The 18288-nt window shown below is 41.0% G+C and overlaps 2 protein-coding genes across 5 annotated transcripts in view; both read left to right on the forward strand.

The window, feature by feature from the left end:
- The first annotated feature begins 641 nt into the window (after positions 1-641).
- On the forward strand, positions 642-4176 carry LOC139581511 (E3 ubiquitin-protein ligase RNF4-like). Of its 3 annotated transcripts, none has more exons than XM_071411340.1 (8): positions 642-779; positions 1480-1594; positions 1957-2095; positions 2172-2248; positions 2415-2427; positions 2566-2689; positions 2901-2952; positions 3079-4176. In XM_071411340.1, the coding sequence occupies exons 2-8, from the start codon at positions 1583-1585 to the stop codon at positions 3226-3228; spliced, it is 567 nt and encodes a 188-aa protein (XP_071267441.1). In that variant the 5' UTR covers positions 642-779; positions 1480-1582; the 3' UTR covers positions 3229-4176. The 3 variants fall into 3 exon arrangements, with proteins under 3 accessions (XP_071267441.1, XP_071267442.1, XP_071267443.1); XM_071411341.1 differs by lacking the exon at positions 642-779 and adding an exon at positions 792-876; XM_071411342.1 differs by lacking the exon at positions 642-779 and adding an exon at positions 896-915.
- A 5890-nt stretch (positions 4177-10066) lies between these two features.
- Positions 10067-18288, forward strand: part of LOC139581513 (fibroblast growth factor receptor-like 1) — an 87526-nt gene continuing 79304 nt past the window's right edge. The window contains exons 1-2 of one of the 2 annotated variants that reach the window (XM_071411346.1): positions 10067-10634; positions 11741-11837. In XM_071411346.1, coding sequence (XP_071267447.1) covers positions 11774-11837 — 64 coding nt within the window. In that variant the 5' untranslated portion in view covers positions 10067-10634; positions 11741-11773. The remainder of the gene's footprint in view (positions 10635-11740; positions 11838-18288) is intronic. The other variant, XM_071411343.1, reaches the window with a different exon arrangement.

Genomic DNA, 18288 nt, shown 5'->3' on the forward strand with positions numbered 1-18288 from the left:
TCCCCTACTGTATTTATTTATTTTGCTCCTTTGCACCCCATTATTTCTATTTCTACTTTGCACATTCTTCCACTGCAAATCTACCATTCCAGTGTTTTACTTGCTATATTGTATTTACTTCGCCACCATGGCCTTTTTTTGCCTTTTACCTCCCTTATCTCACCTCATTTGCTCACATTGTATATAGACTTATTTTTCTACTGTATTATTGACTGTATGTTTGTTTTACTCCATGTGTAACTCTGTGTTGTTGTATGTGTCTAACTGCTTTGCTTTATCTTGGCCAGGTCGCAATTGTAAATGAGAACTTGTTCTCAACTTGCCTACCTGGTTAAATAAAGGTGAAATAAAATACAAATAAATTAAAAACTGGTGGTAAACAGATGATCCCAATAATTTAGGTAGCCTAGTAAATGATGCCCCTCTGGTATTTTCTATTGTGAACTGCCTGGGACTCGTTGTTGTTTCCCTGTTTACTACTGAAATATATTTTTACTTAACTCAAAGACGAAATTAAATGCAATACACTGATCTCAACTAGGCTACACATGACCATTGCGGACCCATGGTAAAATGACAAGCTTAAAAAAAACGTGTCCCAATCCAACGTGCCCAGCTCTGCCCACCGGGGCTGCTGCTGCATTTTCTCATTCTATGAAGGGGGGGCGTGTGGATACGATCCGCCAACCCAACCCCAAAGAAGAAGAAGCGTTTCCGGTTGTATTTGGTTAGCAGGCTGCAGGAGAGAGGAAGTTGATTTTCAAAAAGTGATTGAAAAGGTATGTACCCCATTTTAAACCAGGACTATTTATAATTTGATACATCTAGCTGTCACCAGTCACTCACCCAAATGTTGAATGTTTTTGTTAACGTTAGGTAAAGCTGACTCAGGTTGTAAGCCTATTTTACAAGGAGGTAGAGTTTGCATAGGAGCGTGTTAGCGTTACTAGCTAAATTAGCTATCTTTGCTTTGTTCGTTAGCTAAAATGTTAATTCTCGCTACTATAGCTCGTCTTTTCATTATCCACTGCATTTGTGATAACCAGATACTTTAGCTAGTTGTTTAGACACATGTCATGCTTAATAAACCGTGTTAATGACCATGTTCTCGGGATAAGCCTACGCTTGATGAACTGCCCTGCTCAGACCCAACTAATATGCAAGCTAACCTCATTAGCTAGCTAACCAGTGGTTTTTGTTATCACAGCAACTAAACCACACAACAATTGGTTACTTATAATGTTTGTGGATAAACGTAGCTAGTATCTAAACTCACCTTCTTTCTCTAAGCAGAGAAGCACAGAGACTGAGATGGATTGTGGTGCTGTTTGGTTTTATTAGCTAGCTAATGTTAATAGGTTTCTATTTTTCAACAACAACAAAAACTAAATATTGTAAAGGCTCATGCCTAGTGTGTGTTGTGTTTATCAGATGTGACTGCTTGTTTTGTAACGTCATTGGTTTATTTTATTTCCCCAGATTACTCTTAAATTGGTCTCAAGAGCTTGAGTTGGAACAGATGTAGATTTTTCAGCGTGTACTATATTTTACCGATTTTCATCCACACCTTTCCCATCACAACATGAGCAGTACAGTAAGTTCTCACCTTTACATCCCTCTCATTTTTTTAGGCACAGAGAAAATGTCAGTTCTGTTTGTGAAAATTCCTTGCAACTTTCAGTGTGCGTTTACTGTGTACACTGAGGCTGTACCTGCTGAGGCTATTTGATCATAATGTAGGCCTACCAGAGTGGCCTAACGTCAAAAACGACAGAGAAAATGCATCCCATAACATTTTTAACATGTAAATGGCTGTTCTAGCATTCAGCCTACGGTAGCAGGCAATGTGTAGTGTTTGTTGTAGGCCTACATTCCTGCCACATGATAACCCTCCAAAAGTTTCATTTTCACTTAAGCAAAGTGGTCTGGTTACTAAGAAGCAGTACTTTGTCACAGACACAGAGGAAGAGAAGGACTGGAGCCCCTTCAAGTTCCAGACGCACAGCCAAGAGTAGCAGAGTCACCACCACTGTGCCACTTCGTGCAGCAGCCGCTGCTGAGACCATTGCTGTGCTGGAGAGCAGTAGGACTAGCAGTGAGTACCAAATGCTTTATGCCTTTCTCTCTTGTTGATTATGGATATGTTTCAAACCCTTCTTTTGGCTGTGCAGGTGAGGAGGTGGTGGACTTGACATGTGAAGGTTCTGAGTCAACCGTGGTTGACTTGACCAACAATGATTCTGTGGTGGTGAGTTTGGGAGCTCTCTCTATTTAAATAATGATGTATGCATTAGCTGTTTTAAATGTATTGATAACAATAAGCTTTTGTCACTGTTTAAAGACTGAAATGTTGACATTTTATGTTTCTATTTTATTATTTTCCACCACTTTATGATTGCGAATGGGGAGACCAGGTTGTCGATGAAGGTAATTCATTGTTTTCCTTAATCACAGAGATTTATATTTAGATTAACTATACGTTTTGACCCTCAAGTAATCATTCATCACTACATCAGACAAACTCAGTTAGAAAAATGCATGTTTATCTGCTAAATGGCACATCAGGGCTTCGGGGCAGACGTGGACTTGGCGGTGAGAGTTACGTGCTGAGCAGTGATGAGGAGGGGGATGCCAATGGGAGCCTCAGTGCTGACCTCCTATCTTCTCTACAAGCCAGCAGTAGAGCCAGGTACTAACTAACAACCTCTCTGACCATGATAATCTTATCAGGTGACATATAAAATTGTTTTTTTTAAACAATTTTACTAGAATATTTGCATTAGGGCACATAAAAGCATCAATCTCATCCATCCATTTATCCACTCATAATATTGGCATGTGACCACTGAAATCATGACCTTGAGTTGCGGTAGATCCTGATTGTCTGTTGTTCTCCACAGGTCTACGCCAGGTACAGTCAGCTGCCCAGTGTGTATGGACTCCTATGCTGAGGTAAGAGAAACATACTTCATTGTGTGTGTGAAGGTGACTATGCCAAACTGTTTCTGTAATTGCTGTGTAGCTACCAGAATGTGAAGTTGTCTCTTCAACTAAGATCCTGTTTTCCTCTTCCTCTAGATCATTGAAAGTGGCAGACTAGTGGTCTCCACAAAATGTGGTCACCTTTTCTGCAGTCAGTGCCTCCGCGACTCGCTGTCGAGATCCCACACTTGTCCAACCTGCAGAAAGAAACTGACCCACAAGCAATACCACCCCATATACATCTAAAGCCAAACACCCATGACTCATCCACTGGTTTCACCCTCTCCAAACCTGCGACACTTTGAGTCATAGCCGACTATCACTGCTCCCTACTGGACAAGCATACCTTTTCGTTTACATACACATTCAACCGATGTTTCTTCTACAATGACTCACTCTTATGCCAGCAGACATTCACCTACATTTAAAAAAAAAAATGTATTCCATCTATTCTCTTACTGCTGGTCATTCATTTCATAGTAATCAGATCGTTGTGGATCTGCATCACCAGTGACCACAACCAAGAAAAAACTAAGCTCAGAAGCTATATTACCTTTGATCAGATACTGTTTTTATGAAATGCCACATTTTAGAATTTTATTTTCATTTAGCAACTTGCTCTTTTTATTTTTATCTTAAGGTGCCACATGTTGTGTCGATGGCAATAGCACATGTGAATGGCACTTAAGTTTCACTATGCAGAAATCCCGCCACCATTTCCTGGTTGCTAAAACTCTTAATAGTTAGCCTAATATGAGTTTATATAACAAAATAAGCTAGTATAGTGTAGAGAATCATTGTACATCTAAACCATTGAAATCTATTTTCCATAGCCAAACATATTGTTTCAGCTTTTTTAAGCGTGTGTACAAAACTGAACGTAAGACTCAAAAACAAAACTTAAGCATAGAACAGATATACCGCTTCTTAGACTTGCTTTAAAGTAGAATAATAGATCTATAACCCAAATTTCTGTGCGAATTTGGTCGGGTTGCCCAAAAAGTTACATGTTGCCACAGGAGACCCAACTCTAGCTCCAGTAGAAACATCTGATTATTGCTGCGTGGATGTCTGAATGGTGGGTGTTGCTTGAATTTGGTCATCACCGTTGTTGTAAATAATTTTGTGTATGTGTGGATAGAGATAGATAAAGGATACGTTAATTTAAGGTTCAATAAAAATGTTGATTTGAAAGTATTGTTTCAGGTATCTTTGTGACAGAAACTGAGAAGAGACCCCGAGGTAGGAGAGTGCATTGTTGAGCACTCATGCTAACCTGAGTTTGGATGTACCTACTCATTCAATGGTTTTTCTTTATTTTTACTATTTTCTACATTGTAGAATAATAGGGAAGACATCAAAACTATGAAATAACACATATGGCATCATGTAGTAACTGAAAGTGTTAAACATATAATATATATTTTAGATTCTTCAAAGTAGCCACCCTTTGCCTTTATGACAGCTTTGCGTTCTTTCAACCAGCTTCACCTGGAATGCTTTTCCAACAGTCTTGAAGGAGTTCCCACATATGCTGAGCACTTGTTGGCTGCTTTTCCTTCACTCTGGTCCAACTCATCCCAAACCATCTCAATTGGGTTGAGGTCTGGTGATTGTGGAGGCCAAGTCATCTGACGCAGCACTCCATCACTCCTAGGTATAATACTGTGGTAGCCATGCTTGTTAAGGGTGCCTTGAATTCTGAATAAATCACAGACTGTGTCACCAGCAAAGCACCATCACACCTCCACCATACTTCACTGTGGGAACCACACAGGCGGAGTTCATCTGTTCACCTACTCTGCGTCTCACAAAGACACTGGTTGGAACCAAAAATCTCAAATCTCAAAGCAAGTCTCTTCTTATTGGTGTCCTTTAGTAGTGGTTTCTTTGCAGCAATTTGACCATGAAGGCCTGATTCACGCAGTCTCCTCTGAACAGTTGATGTTGAGATGTGTCTGTTACTTGAACTCTGGAGCATTTATTTGGGCTGCAATTTCTGAGGCTGGTAACTCTAATGAACTTATCCTCTGCAGCAGAGGTAACTCTGAGTCTTCCTTTCATGTGTTGTCCTCATGAGAGCCAGTTTCACCATAGCGCTTGATGGATTTTGCAACTGCACTTGAAGAAACTTTTAAAGTTCTTGAAATGTTCCGTATTGACTGACCTTCATGTATAAAAGTAATGGTGGACTGTCATTTCTAAGCCTATTTGAGCTGTTCTTGCCAAAATATGGACTTATTTGGTAAAATACCATCTTCTGTATACCATCCTATACCATGTCACAACATAACTGATTGGCTCAAACACGTTAAGAAGGAAATAAATTCCGCAAATCAACTTTTAACAAGGCACACCTGTTAAGGAATTCTCTGTAGATCTCCGAGACAGGATTGTGGAGAAGTTACTTCGGGATGCTGGCCTAGGCAGAGTTGCAAAGAAAAATCCATATCTCAGACTGGCCAATAAAAGATTAAGATGGGCAAAAGAACACAGACACTGGACAGAGGAACTCTGCCTCGAAGGTCGGCATCCCAGTCGCCTCTTCACTATTGAAGTTGAGACTGGTGTTTTGCGGGTTCTATTTAATGAAGCTGCCAGTTGAGGACTTGTGAGGTGTCTGTTTCTCAAACTAGACACTCTAATGTACTTGTCCTCTTGCTCAGTTATTTACTGGGGCCTCCCACTCTTTCTATTCTGGTTATAGTTGGTTTGAGCTGTTCTGTGAAGGGAGTAGTACACAGCGTTGTACGAGATCTTCAGTTTCTTGGCAATTTCTCGCATGGAATAGCCTTCATTTCTCAGAACAAGAATAGACTGATGAGTTTCAGAAGGAAGTTCTTTGTTTCTGGCCATTTTGAGCCTGTAATCGAAACCACAAATGCTGATGCTCCAGACAATCAACTAGTCTAAAGAAGTTTTATTGCTTCTTTAATTAGCACAACAGTTTCAGCTGTGCTAACATAATTGCACAAGGGTTTTCTTATGATCAATTAGCCTTTTAAAAATATAAACTTGGATTAGCTAACACAACGTGCCATTGGAACACAGGAGTGATGGTTGCTGATAATGGGCCTGTGTAGGCCTATGTAGATATTCCATTAAAAATCTGCCTTTTCCAGCTACAATAGTAATTTACAACATTAACATTGTCTACACTGTATTTCTGATCAATTTCATGTTATTTTAATGGACAAAAAAATGTGCTTTTCTTTCAAAAACAAGGAAATATGTAAGTGACCCCAAACTTTTGAACGGTAATTTGTAACTTTTTAAGTATTTAAATATGTTGTACTACCAGCTACTGTTGGCTGACTCATTTGTGGCATGCATTCCCTCAAATCTCCACTAAGGGTCACTATCTTTTTGCACATGCTCTCAGTTGTCCAAGAATCCATAGGATAAACACAAAAGCAGCCTACCAAGGTCATTAAGACATTTACCTGTTTATGTAATTAAAGCATATAAATAGCATAATATCATTGAATTCTTACCCATTTTATTTATCAGGATTTCTTTTTTATATACAGGCCATTTGGAAAGTATTTAGACCCCCTTGACTTTTTCCACATTTTGTTACGTTACTGCCTCATTCTAAAATGGATGAAATAAAAAATAGCAATTAATCTACACACAATACCCCATAATGACAAAGTAAAAACAGGTTTTTAGAAATTTTGGCAAGTGTATTAATTAAAAAACAGAAATGCCTTATTTACATAAGTATTCAGACCCTTTGCTATGAGACTCGAAATTGAGCTCAGGCGCATCCTGTTTCCATTGATCATCCTTGAGATGTTTCTACAACTTGATGGAGTCAACCTGTGGATAATTCAATTGAATGGAAATTATTTGGAAAGGCACACCTGTCTATATAAGGTTTCACAGTTGACAGTGCGTTTCAGAATAAAACCAAAGCCATGAGGTCGAAGGAATTTTCTGTGGAACTCCGAGACAGGATTGTGTCGAGGCACAGATCTGGGGAAGGGTACCAAAAAAATGTCTGCAGCACTGAAGGTCCCCAAGAACACAGTGGCCTCCATCATTCTTAAATGGAAGAAGTTTGGAACCACCAATACTCTTCCTAGAGCTGGCTGCCCAGCCGAACTGAGCAATCAGGGAGGAAGGGAGGTGGCCAAGAACAAAATGGTCTTTCTGACAGAGCACTAGAGTTCCTCTGTGGAGATGGGAGAACCTTCCAGAAGGACAAACATCTCTGCAGCACTCTACCAATCAGGCCTTTATGGTAGAGTTGCCAGACGGAAGCCGCTTCTCGGTAAAAGGCACATGACAGCCCACTTGGAGTTTGCCAAAAGGCATCTAAAGACTTTCAGACCATGAGAAACAACATTCTCTGTTCTGATGAAACCAAGATTGAACTCTTTGGCCTGAATGCCAAGTGTCACGTCTAGAAGAAACCTGGCACCATCCCTACGGTGAAGCATGGTGGTGGCGGCAGCATGCTGTGGGGATGTTTTACAGTGGCAGGGACTGAGAGACTAGTCCGGATTGAGGGAAAGATGAACGGAGCAAAGTACAGAGATCCTCGATGAAAACCTGGTCCAGAGTGCTCAGGACCTCCGACTGGGGCGAAGGTTCACCTTCCAATAGGACACCGATCCTAAGCACACAGCCAAGACAATGCAGGAGTGGCTTCGGGACAAGTCTCTGAGGTTCCTTGAGTGGCTCAGCCATAGTCGGTCTTGAACCTGATCAATCATCTCTGAGCAGCAATGCTCCATATCCATCCTGACAGAGCTTGAGATGATCTGCAGAGAAGAATGGGAGAAACTCCCCAAATATAGGTGTGCCAAGCTTGTAGCGTCATACCCAAGAAGACTCAAGGCTGTAATCGCTGCCAAAGGTACTTCAACAAAGTACTGAGTAAAGTGTCTGAATACTTAAATGTGATATTTCAGATTTTTATTTTGGATTAAATAACAAAGGTCCACATCTATCTACACACAATACCCCATAATGACAAAGTGAAAACAGGTTTTTTGAAATTTTTGTAAATGTATTAAATAAAAAACAGAAATACCATATTTACATAAGTATTCAGACCCTTTGCTATGAGACTCTAAATTGAGCTCAGTGTCACGCCTTGACCATAGAGAGCTGTTTATTCTCTATGTTGGTTAGGTCGGGGTGTGATTAAGGGTGGGTTATCTAGGGGAATTGTATGTCTATGTTGGCCTGGTGTGGTTCCCAATCAGAGGCAGCTGTTTATCGTTGTCTCTGATTGGGGATCATATTTAGGTAGCCATTTCCCCAGGAACGTGACACTCAGGTGCATCCTGTTTTCATTGATCATCCTTCAGATGTTTCTACAATTAAATAAATTCAATTGAATGGACATGATTGGAAAAAGCACACACCTTTCTATATAAGATCCCACAGTTGACAGTGCATGTCAGAGCAAAAACGAATGTACTTGTCCTCTTGCTCAGTTGCACATTTTGGGGTGTTGTGTGTAGATTGATGGGGGGGAACAATTTAATCAATTTTAGACTAAGGCCGTAACGTAACAAAATGTGGGAAAAATCAGATTATTTTCCGAGTGCACTGTAAGCTTGAGGGCTAAACAATATACAGTATATTATAATATATATTGATAATATAGCAGCTGCTCTATGTCAATGGATTCAACTTTTATTTGAGGGCAACTATTGAACTTTGTCTGTGTAACAATCCCCTTCAGTTGTTTCCTGTGCTTTAAAGTTTGAGAGCAAAGAAGCAAACATTGTTTTGACTACAAGTCCCTTCATTCAAGTAGGATCAATGATAATTGATATATTGGTGACAAGGTCCTCTCCTCCAGTGAGGTTCTCAACCTGGGTGCGATATTTGACAGTCCGCTCTCGTTTGAGGCGTACATCAAAAGTGTGACCAAACTTGAATTTTTCCATCTACAGAACATTGCCAGGTTACGACCTATGCTTTCACAACATGCAGCTGAATGACTCATCCACGTCTGTATCTTGCTCTGCCTGGACTATTGAATAGCTCTGTTTGTTGGTGCGTATGCCATGTGTCTAAACAGGCTACAATATGTCCAGAACTGTGCTGCACGTGTCCTCACCTACACCTCCCTCCGTGAGCACATCACTCCAGTGCTGTTCAACATCCACTGGCTCCCCATATGCTCATGCATTGACTTTAAAATCCTGATTCACACCTACCAAGCTATCCACAACTCTGACCCAAGTACCTGTCTGACATCCTACCATCCTGCAGCCTTCACTCCTCCAGGTCCATCTCCCTTCAGCATCCCGACATCAGACTAAAAACTATGGGTGACAGGGCTGTCAGTTGTGCAGCTCCTCGGCTATGGAACGCACTTCCAGTCACTGTCAGGGCTGCAGAGTCTCTGGCCTCATTTAAGGAACAGCTAAAGACAGAGCTCTTCAGAAAAGCTTTCAAAGACCTCTGTTAATTCAGTTCTCCTGCCCACCGAATCTGACAACACCTGTATATAGCTTTGATTGTTGTCTGCTTACAATCGTCTGTGTTTTGGATTGTTTTTATTATTATTTGTACTACATTTGTTATTTTCTTCAGCACCTTGGGTGTGAGAAGCGCCTTACAAATTAAATTAATTATTGTTATGCAGGTTCATCTAATGTTCCTTCTCAGTGCATCGGTGTGTTACTTGATGAATTTATTAGGAACCACATGGGGCCGATTTCCTGGACGCAGATTTAACCTAGTCCAGGAGTAAATTCTCAATGGAGATTTTACATGGAGCTTGTTTTCATCCAGGATAATGCTTCATCTGGGTCTGATAAAATGACACTGTCATATTACATTTTTTCTTTAAATGACAATTTTCTCTTATGAATGTTTTTGACCAATTTTCTAATGCTAGCCAAGTGTGTATTTTTAACACCCAAACCATACCATTTCATTAATTAATCAATCTGTCTGATTACATAGTGGGAATAGAAATTCAATTGAATATTAACTATCATATGTATTATTATAATGTAGTCCATGTTTTCAGCAGAACTGCCCTAAGTGTAGGCTAATACGAAAGAGTTAATTCTTAAAATTTGTTGAGTAGCTGTGACTAGGGCTACACTGTGATTGGGCAAAAGTTCTGAGCTGGGATGGACCGCCTTTCCCTCGGCTGTTTGTTTGCCTGTGGTCGATTACTGGATGGCAAGGTCTGTTAGCTCAATTATTGCAAAAAGATATTTGGATGCAAATGAAAATTGCGATAAAAAATTAATTAACAGGTTAGGCCTACAGGGTCTCTTCCGAAATTCATAAGGGTAGGAGTTAACTGTAGCCTACCGCGAGCAGAGGACTTTTATTTATTTAGTTTTTACGCACGCGTTCTGTCCGGTGTGGTGGTCTCGCACGAGCGTTATGTGATGACTGTCATTCAAAAAACTAACTAGATTTGATCTCTCGAATGTTTGATATTGACGTTCAATAGTGTTCTTTGTATTGGAGGGTACAATTGTTTTCAATAACTGAGCCACAGGTACTTGAGCGACAGTGCGTGCAGTTCAACATTTAGTGGATATTGATTTGTTGATTATTTGGATTAGATCACCTTTGATGCAAATGTAAAGGCAATAAGAATGATAGACTTGCCGTTAGTGGGAAACCGATTCAATACAAATCATTGCTGCAGGACATTTCAGGTAAGTCACTACTTACTAACTTGTATTATTTTAAGATGTGTTATTGGCCCTGGTTACAATGTGATTATTTTTAAGCAGCTGATTTTAGAAGGATGCATGTTTGTTTTAGAAAATGCATAAGTAGACAACTGTTAATTGCTACTACAGATTATTACTAATGTTTTACTAATAGGGCAGTACACAGCTGTATTGCATAAATCAAAATGTTTGTGTTCATCATACATTATAGTTAGTCTATATTACCTTATAAAAGCTATTATTTGTTGTCCACTTTTGAGTGTAGAATGTTGTCATGCCACTGATTCACCATGTCTCACTGATCTAGAGCGGAATGTAGCCTAGTGGTTCGCGAGTTGGGTCAGTAACCGAAAGGTAGTTCCAAACTTCCGAGTCGACTCTGTGAAAAATCTGTTGAGCAAGGCACTTAACCCTAATTGCTCCAGGGGTGCTGGACAATGATGACCCTGGCCTCGACCCAACTCACATAGGACATGTTTATTTTATGATCTATGTGGATGGTTCATTAGCAGGTAGATTAACTTTAGTTTATACATCAGCATCTATAACCAATTCTAATACAATGAGTTAGGAGGACATGTCTAGTTCCCCAATAGCAGATGCTTTAATATAACAGTCAATGTTATGTTATGTTGATAATTCTTATCAAAGATTACATTCAAAACTCTAAAGGATGTTCATAATTTCAAATGACTTACAATTTGATGTACAAAGTGGCAGAAAGAATAACTCCTCTATCCAGAAACAGAGGGTCATATGAACAGAATAAGAGCTGCTCGTTTGAATGAAGATCATAAATAAAAAGCCTAAATTGCTTTTCCAGAAACACATTTTCTAGTGTTGGGAACAGAAGTCTTGTATTTTCCAGTTAAATGATTAACAACTTGTTTTAATGTCACTAGTTACACGACTGTAAGTCTGTTATATTTACTCAATGCCTTGACTCTCCCACTTCCAAAGAAACGTTTTTGAGATAATATTGTTGTTGTAAAACCGTATCCAGTAGCTTAGAGATGATGTGGATAAAACCAGTATGTGTTGTCGCACCTCGTCTCACTGTGAATTGTCTTGTTTTCTCCTTATCCCAGATTTAAAGTGCTGAAACCTGCGATCCAGAAAGAATGGGGCATTTATGGATTTGCCTGCTCATTTGTGAAATAATCCTGTTGTCGGACTGTGCACGGGGTAAGTAGTAACTTAGTAGGAAGCAACAATAACAACTGAAAGTGTTTTAATTAAAACTTTTTTTGATGGAAAACCAGATGTTTAAGGCTAAGTTATAGTGAGACACCTGAGTTCTGGTCTTCGTTTTGACAGTTCATTGCAAAAGTGATATATTTTGGTCTTTTAGTAGTAAATCTAGCTCTTTCCTCCTAGCGGTTCAACTCTACCATTGAACTTTTGTGATGTAGAGGCACCTTGAGAAGGTTCCTCTACGTCCTCTCAAGGGAGGGGTTCGGTGTGAAATACACTCCCTTCTAGATGTGCTGGGTGGTACCACCTCAAGGGAGGGGTTCAGTATGAAATACACTCCCTTCTAGATGTGCTGGGTGGTACCACCGCAAGGCTTACTATAAAAGCAGGTGACAGCGGGCCTTATTTGCCAATGGTCTTGGTAAGTGGAGTGTGCCAATATATTTTGCACGATGATTCCTTGAATAGACTACTGACGTTACACAACATTCTAAAAGGCAGTAGGGCACATTTCCACATATGACCAAATACAACGTTTTTGCTTACCATTTCATACATATCTATGGGCTTTTACTAAGGAAAAAAAACATGTAAACTATGAGGATTATATGTTTCTATTCGTAGCTACATCCATCGTAACAAGAAATGGATGACAATGGTGGTCGTGTCAACTCATTGTATTTTTTCCTAACCGCTATGACTGGTGGTGCAGGCTGCTAAGACTGTTGGCTCATAGTTCAATGGTTGAGATTTGTAATACCACATGGGGCAGGTATACATTTGTCTTATCCTTTATTGACAACATTCATCTCATGCCGACACACTTTTTAATTCTGAAAAGTGAAAGCATACCTGTGAGAGTAGTCACCCTAGTAGTAGGTTTTTATACAGTACCCAAGACGGATCTATGAGATAATTTGACTATTGGGAAAAAGAGCTACTCCGTAAATACGGCAATGCGGGTTGTATTGAATTGAGCCCCTAATCTTAATTTTCAAGGTGTGTATTACACTTTTCTTTCCAAAACAATACCTCAATAAATGTAAGTCCACGTTTCAAATGTTTTCTTTGCACCCCATGGGGAAAAGAATTTACACTGCAAGTGGTAATAGATAGCAGGAACTCAGCGCCTTACCACTGTACGCTAACTGTCTAGAGCCGTATTTGCTCGCAATGCACATCATTTTATTATCAGAGCTTTCCAGTGGACTTCTGGTAAGTATGCTTTAGTGAAAAAGTGTTGGGATCAGATACAATTAGTTTACAAAAATGAATATTTATGAGCAATTCCCTCTACCCACAACCTTTCACCTGAAGTAGATCTGTAGGCAACAATCTTCAAAAAGTGCCTCACCACAGTGAGGACTGATGATATCTACGGCAAGCAGCTGATTCACAACTTTGTATTTTTCTGTACACAATTGTGGTTGTGTAACTCAAGTTAGTGATATAGTCCATTCGGGCTTAGGGCCTACCCTCCATTTTCTAACGGACCTTGCCTAGATCACACAGCTTTTGGCACCCTCTGTTTTCTAATGGACCCTGCCTAAATCACACCTATTGACTGCAGCGCAGTGTGCAGATAGTGTACTCCTCACCCTCCTGCTGCCCAAACACCTCACCCCTCCTGCTGCCCAAACACCTCACCCCTCCTGCTGCCCAAACACCTCACCCCTCCTGCTGCCCAAACACCTCACCCCTCCTGCTGCCTGCTCTGGCCTGCCTTTCTGTATGTCTGCCTCTCTGTCTGTCTGTTTGTGGGGAAAGCAAGGGGACATGGGGAGCCAAACGCACAGCGCTCAGGCAGATAGGATCAGTGAGTCACACAGCCAAGCAGTCACGGAGACGCTTAAGCAAAAGTCAACAGAGACCCATAGAGAGCAATGCGATTAGATTAGGCAATTTATGTTTGTTTGCTGTGCAATGCCACAGCGTTTCTGATCGTGAATGGAGCAAGGCGGCAAAGATAGCTGTGGGCTTAAAGGTAGAAGAGACAAACTTACTGGTCTTCCTGGTGATGATATCGGAGGGGGTTCCTCACTGGGGTTAGCCTAGTTAGCGTCTCACTGGAGTTAGCCTAGCTAACGCCTCACTGGGGTTAGCCTAGCTAGCGCCTCACTGGGTACACAGAGGGAGAGATAGACGATGGCATGCGGATATTAGAGAAACAAACTTCTTCCTTTCTTCATGAAGTCTGATATGACAGGTTTGATAAGACTGAAACAAGCATGGTGGTTGTACAGAAAACAAAATAGCTCAGAGATACTAAAACCGAATCAGAGATTATTTTCCACGTGATCTGAGATACTTTGCACTCCATTTGACCCAATGCTGGGCTTTGGACATACTGTGGGCGTTCAACAATGACAACTCAACATACAGTAGAACATTTTGAGTCCACATCAAAACATATGCTGACATTCTATAATTATTTTGTGACCTTAGTTTCATACCTTCAGATGGGAACTTCAGGAGTAGAAAAGGAACATACTTTCAAAACTACAGGACACGTAACAACACTTTTCTTAGAGTTCAGGTTGATTGCTATGATGTGGAGTAGGGAATGCATTTTGAAAGGTTGCTGGTTCGAATCCCCAAGACGACTAGGTGAAAAATCTGTCTGTGCACTTGAGCAAGGCCATTAACCCTAATTGCTCCAGGGGTGCTGGACAATGATGACCCTGGCCTCGAGCCAACTCTGGATAAGAGCGTCTGCTAAATGACTAACATGTCATTCCAAAGGAACAACAATAACCCATGACCCCATTTGAGTTCTCCCCTCCTAAATAAGAGTTTGCTGGTCCTGTGTGTCCTTGGTGCACGGGGAATGCAGAACATCACGTCAGATGACAAATATTTTCCGCTACATGCGGAAGCACAGTTTGGGCCCAGCTGCCAGAGAGGCATATGAACTGTATAAGCTTATGCAATGATTCAGGGTCTGCATGGTCGAGAGAGAGACCATTAATGCCGAAATGTGGGTATTAACATCTGTGCCAACTAAATGGGGAAACAAGTAAGTCATGGGATAGTTACCATAACAGTTAAAAAAAACTAAATTATGATCACAAATGAAATTGAACTGCATTCAATTTGGTATCGTTGTCTTGTTTAGTAAAGTCCGACTCATTATGACGTACAGGATCGTGGTGCAGAAAAGGTAGACTAAATACTACCAGCATTGCATTTAGTCAATGGAGACGGGCAGCCATATGGACACGTGGAGATGTGGGGGCTTTTGGAGGTGGAGCTGTTTGGTTTGTAGGGGCCTGCTGTGCTGTTTGTACAAACTAGGACCACCGTGCGGCTACATGCTGGTGTGTCAATGAGAGGCAGACCTCCAGGATTCATGATTGAGCATCTGGACACATCTTTATAGAGTAAACCACCAAATGGGCTGATGCTCTAAACGTATACAATGAACATAAATACAGTCTGCTTATCTAACTATCTTGTATTCCTCTGAGCCTTCTAAAAGTCAATAGAAATATAGATGAGGTTGAGTCCCTCTCTCTCCTTCCATCTCTCCTTCCCTCCCTCCATCTCACCCTCTTTCCGTCCATCTCTCCCTCAGTCCCTCCCTCCATCTCTCCCTTCCCACCTCACACTCCTCCCACTGCAGCAGTTTATGGCTAGCTCTAAGCCAGAGGGAATGTGTGAAGTTAATTTAGAGTGTTGGAGAAACATAGCTGAGCCACTGGGTAGCCTTTGGTCCCTTCACAGCTCTGTAGAATATCCACAGAGCCTGGAGTGTGGGTTAAGCAAACAGTAGTTACATTTAGAATAGGGATTGATGCATATGTCTTGATTAAAGTCAATGTTATTAACAATGACAAAGTGTGTGTATTGAGACAAATGTGTCATAAAATGTAAATACTATATTGCACTGTTATAATAAATTCCTATTGGCATTTCCAGGAAATGATGCACACAAAACCATCAGGCAAAGCTCAGACATAAGCCGTCTTCCAGACATGACAAACAGAGCTGAGTGTGAGTGAGGAATGAGAGATCTGCTCCAGTTCATGTCAATGAGGAGTATAGATCCATAAAGCAAGGCTTCTGTCAGACTACAGGCCATAAAGTGATTATTAGCATGTCAGATGGTGTTTACACAGCAACCATCTTTCTCTCGCTTCTCCTTATTAGCACCGGGCTGCTAATCACATTCCCCAGTAATGAAGCTGTGTTACCCAGGAGGTCGTAAATTGATTTAAGACTGGGAACAGCATGTTGCTGAGTTGAGGATGTGGTGATTAGGAAACAAAGTCTGGCTTCAAAAGGAACTGAATTAAACAGGAGCTATAAAGTCAATGTTAGTTTAGCACGTCTGGTGTTTGTGTTTTAATGTGTCCATCAAGACACCTCAGGGGTAGGTTGATGGTTTTTAAATCCCACAATGGCAGAGGGTGGTATGGGGACACCCTGCACTAGTCCTCCTGGTACAGAATCATGGTGTTCAATGCGACTGGGATAGGTGCCCTGTGTAGGAATGAGGAGAAACAGCTCAATTAGAATAGAGGAGTGAAAGATGGAGAGTTCTCCTGCAGTCCAACTGGCCTACTGTTTTCACCAGTCCTCCCTGCAGTCCTCCAATCTTGTCTGACATGACTTCCATTAGGCTAGCCAGAAGCATCTACCCCAGTCTGCGTCAATCAATGTTGCAAACACATTAGCCACTGAAGGCAACATCTTTATATTGTTGCGGATGTATTGGAATTATGCCACACCCACACTGACATACTTTCCAGCCTGAAATAGCCACAACATAGACAGGCAGACTAGAGGTCTGTTGAGTCTAGGTCAGACACAGCTTTGGCTGGGCAGCAGGAGGGTGAGGAGGCTGGGTGGCAGGAGGGTGAGGAGGCTGGGTAGCAGGAGGGTGAGGAGGCTGGGCAGCACGAGGGTGAGGAGGCTGGGCAGCACATACTCTCACAGACAGTGCATTGTGTCGTACAGTGGTGAAACAATAGTTTATTGTTGGTGGCTGGAGCCTGTGTTTGGTCATTGCTACAGGTCAGAGGGCAGCAGGGAGTGTGCATGCCTGACCTTTCACCAGGGGCTTACAATAACACACCAGTCCTCCTGCAGATTCTGCTTTTTCTCCTCTTTGTGTGCCTTCAGAGAGTATTCACACCCCGGTACTTTTTCCACATTTTGTTGGGTTACAAAGTGGAATTAAAATGGATTTGATTGTCTTTTCTTTGTCAATAATCTGCTCAAAATACTGTCAAATTTGTACTGTCAAATTTGAAGAAAAATTATAAAATTAATTTCAAAAAAAAAAATGAAAAATTGAACACTTTCTTGAATAGATACTGTACAGTGCTGTGAAAAAGTATTTGCACCCTTTCTGATTTTCTTGCTATTATTTTTATACTGAATGTTATCAGATCTTCAACCAAAACCTAAAATTAGATAAAGGGAGCCTGAGTTTACAAATAACGAATAACAATTATACTTATTTATTTAATTAAACAAAGTTATGCAACACCCAATGCCCCTGTGTGAAAAAGTAATTGCCCTCTTACACTCAATAACTGGTTGTACCACCTTTAGCTGCAATGACTCCAACCAAACACTTCCTGTAGTTGTTGATCAGTCTCTCACGTCGCTGTGGAGGAATTGCTTTCACTCAGCAACATTTGGGGGTTTTCAAGCATGAACTGCTTGTCTCAAGTCCTGCAACAACATCCCAATCGGTATTAGGTCTGGACTTTGACTAGGCCATTCCAAAACTTTTTAACCATTTTCATGTAAAGTGCATTCAGAAAGTATTCAGACCCCATGACTTTTTCCACATTTTGTAATGTTCTGCTTTATTCTAAAATGGATTAAATGACATTTTTTGCTCATCAATCTACACACAATACCCCATAATGACAAAGCGAAAACAGGTTTTTAGAAACTTTAGCAAAATTGTTTAATTTTTTAAAAGAATAATAAGTATTCAGACCCTTTGCTATGAGACTCAAAATTGAGCTCTAGGTTCATCCTGTTTCCATTGATCATCTTTGAGATGTTTCTACAACTTGATTGGAGTCCACCTGTGGTAAATTCAATTGAATGGACATGATTTGGAAAGGCACACACCTGTCTATATTAGGTCCCACAGTTGACCGTGCATGTCAAAGCAAAAACGAAGCCATGGGGTCGAAGGAATTGTGCGTAGATCTTCGAGACAGGATTGTGTCGAGGCACAGATCTGGGGAAGGCTTCCAAACAATTTCTTCAGCATTGAATGCCCCCAACAACACATTAGCCTCCGTCATTCTTAAATGGAAGAAGTTTGGAACCACCAAGACTTTTCCTAGAGCTGGCTGCCCGGCCAAACTGAGTATTCAGGGGAGTGTCACTCTGACACTTTTTCAATGGCAGGGACTGGGAGACTAGTCAGGTTTGAAGGGAAGATGAACGGAGCAAAGTACAGAGAGATCCTTGA

The sequence above is a fragment of the Salvelinus alpinus genome, chromosome 7 (genome assembly GCF_045679555.1).
Source record: "Salvelinus alpinus chromosome 7, SLU_Salpinus.1, whole genome shotgun sequence".
NCBI classification, from domain to species: Eukaryota; Metazoa; Chordata; class Actinopteri; order Salmoniformes; family Salmonidae; genus Salvelinus; species Salvelinus alpinus.

Excerpts from the sequence above, each read along its gene's own strand:
- LOC139581511 (XM_071411340.1), top strand. Across the intron at positions 2,690-2,900 it reads CAAGCCAGCAGTAGAGCCAG|GTCTACGCCAGGTACAGTCA; the intron begins GTACTAACTAAC and ends TGTTCTCCACAG. Across the intron at positions 2,953-3,078 it reads GTATGGACTCCTATGCTGAG|ATCATTGAAAGTGGCAGACT; the intron begins GTAAGAGAAACA and ends CTCTTCCTCTAG.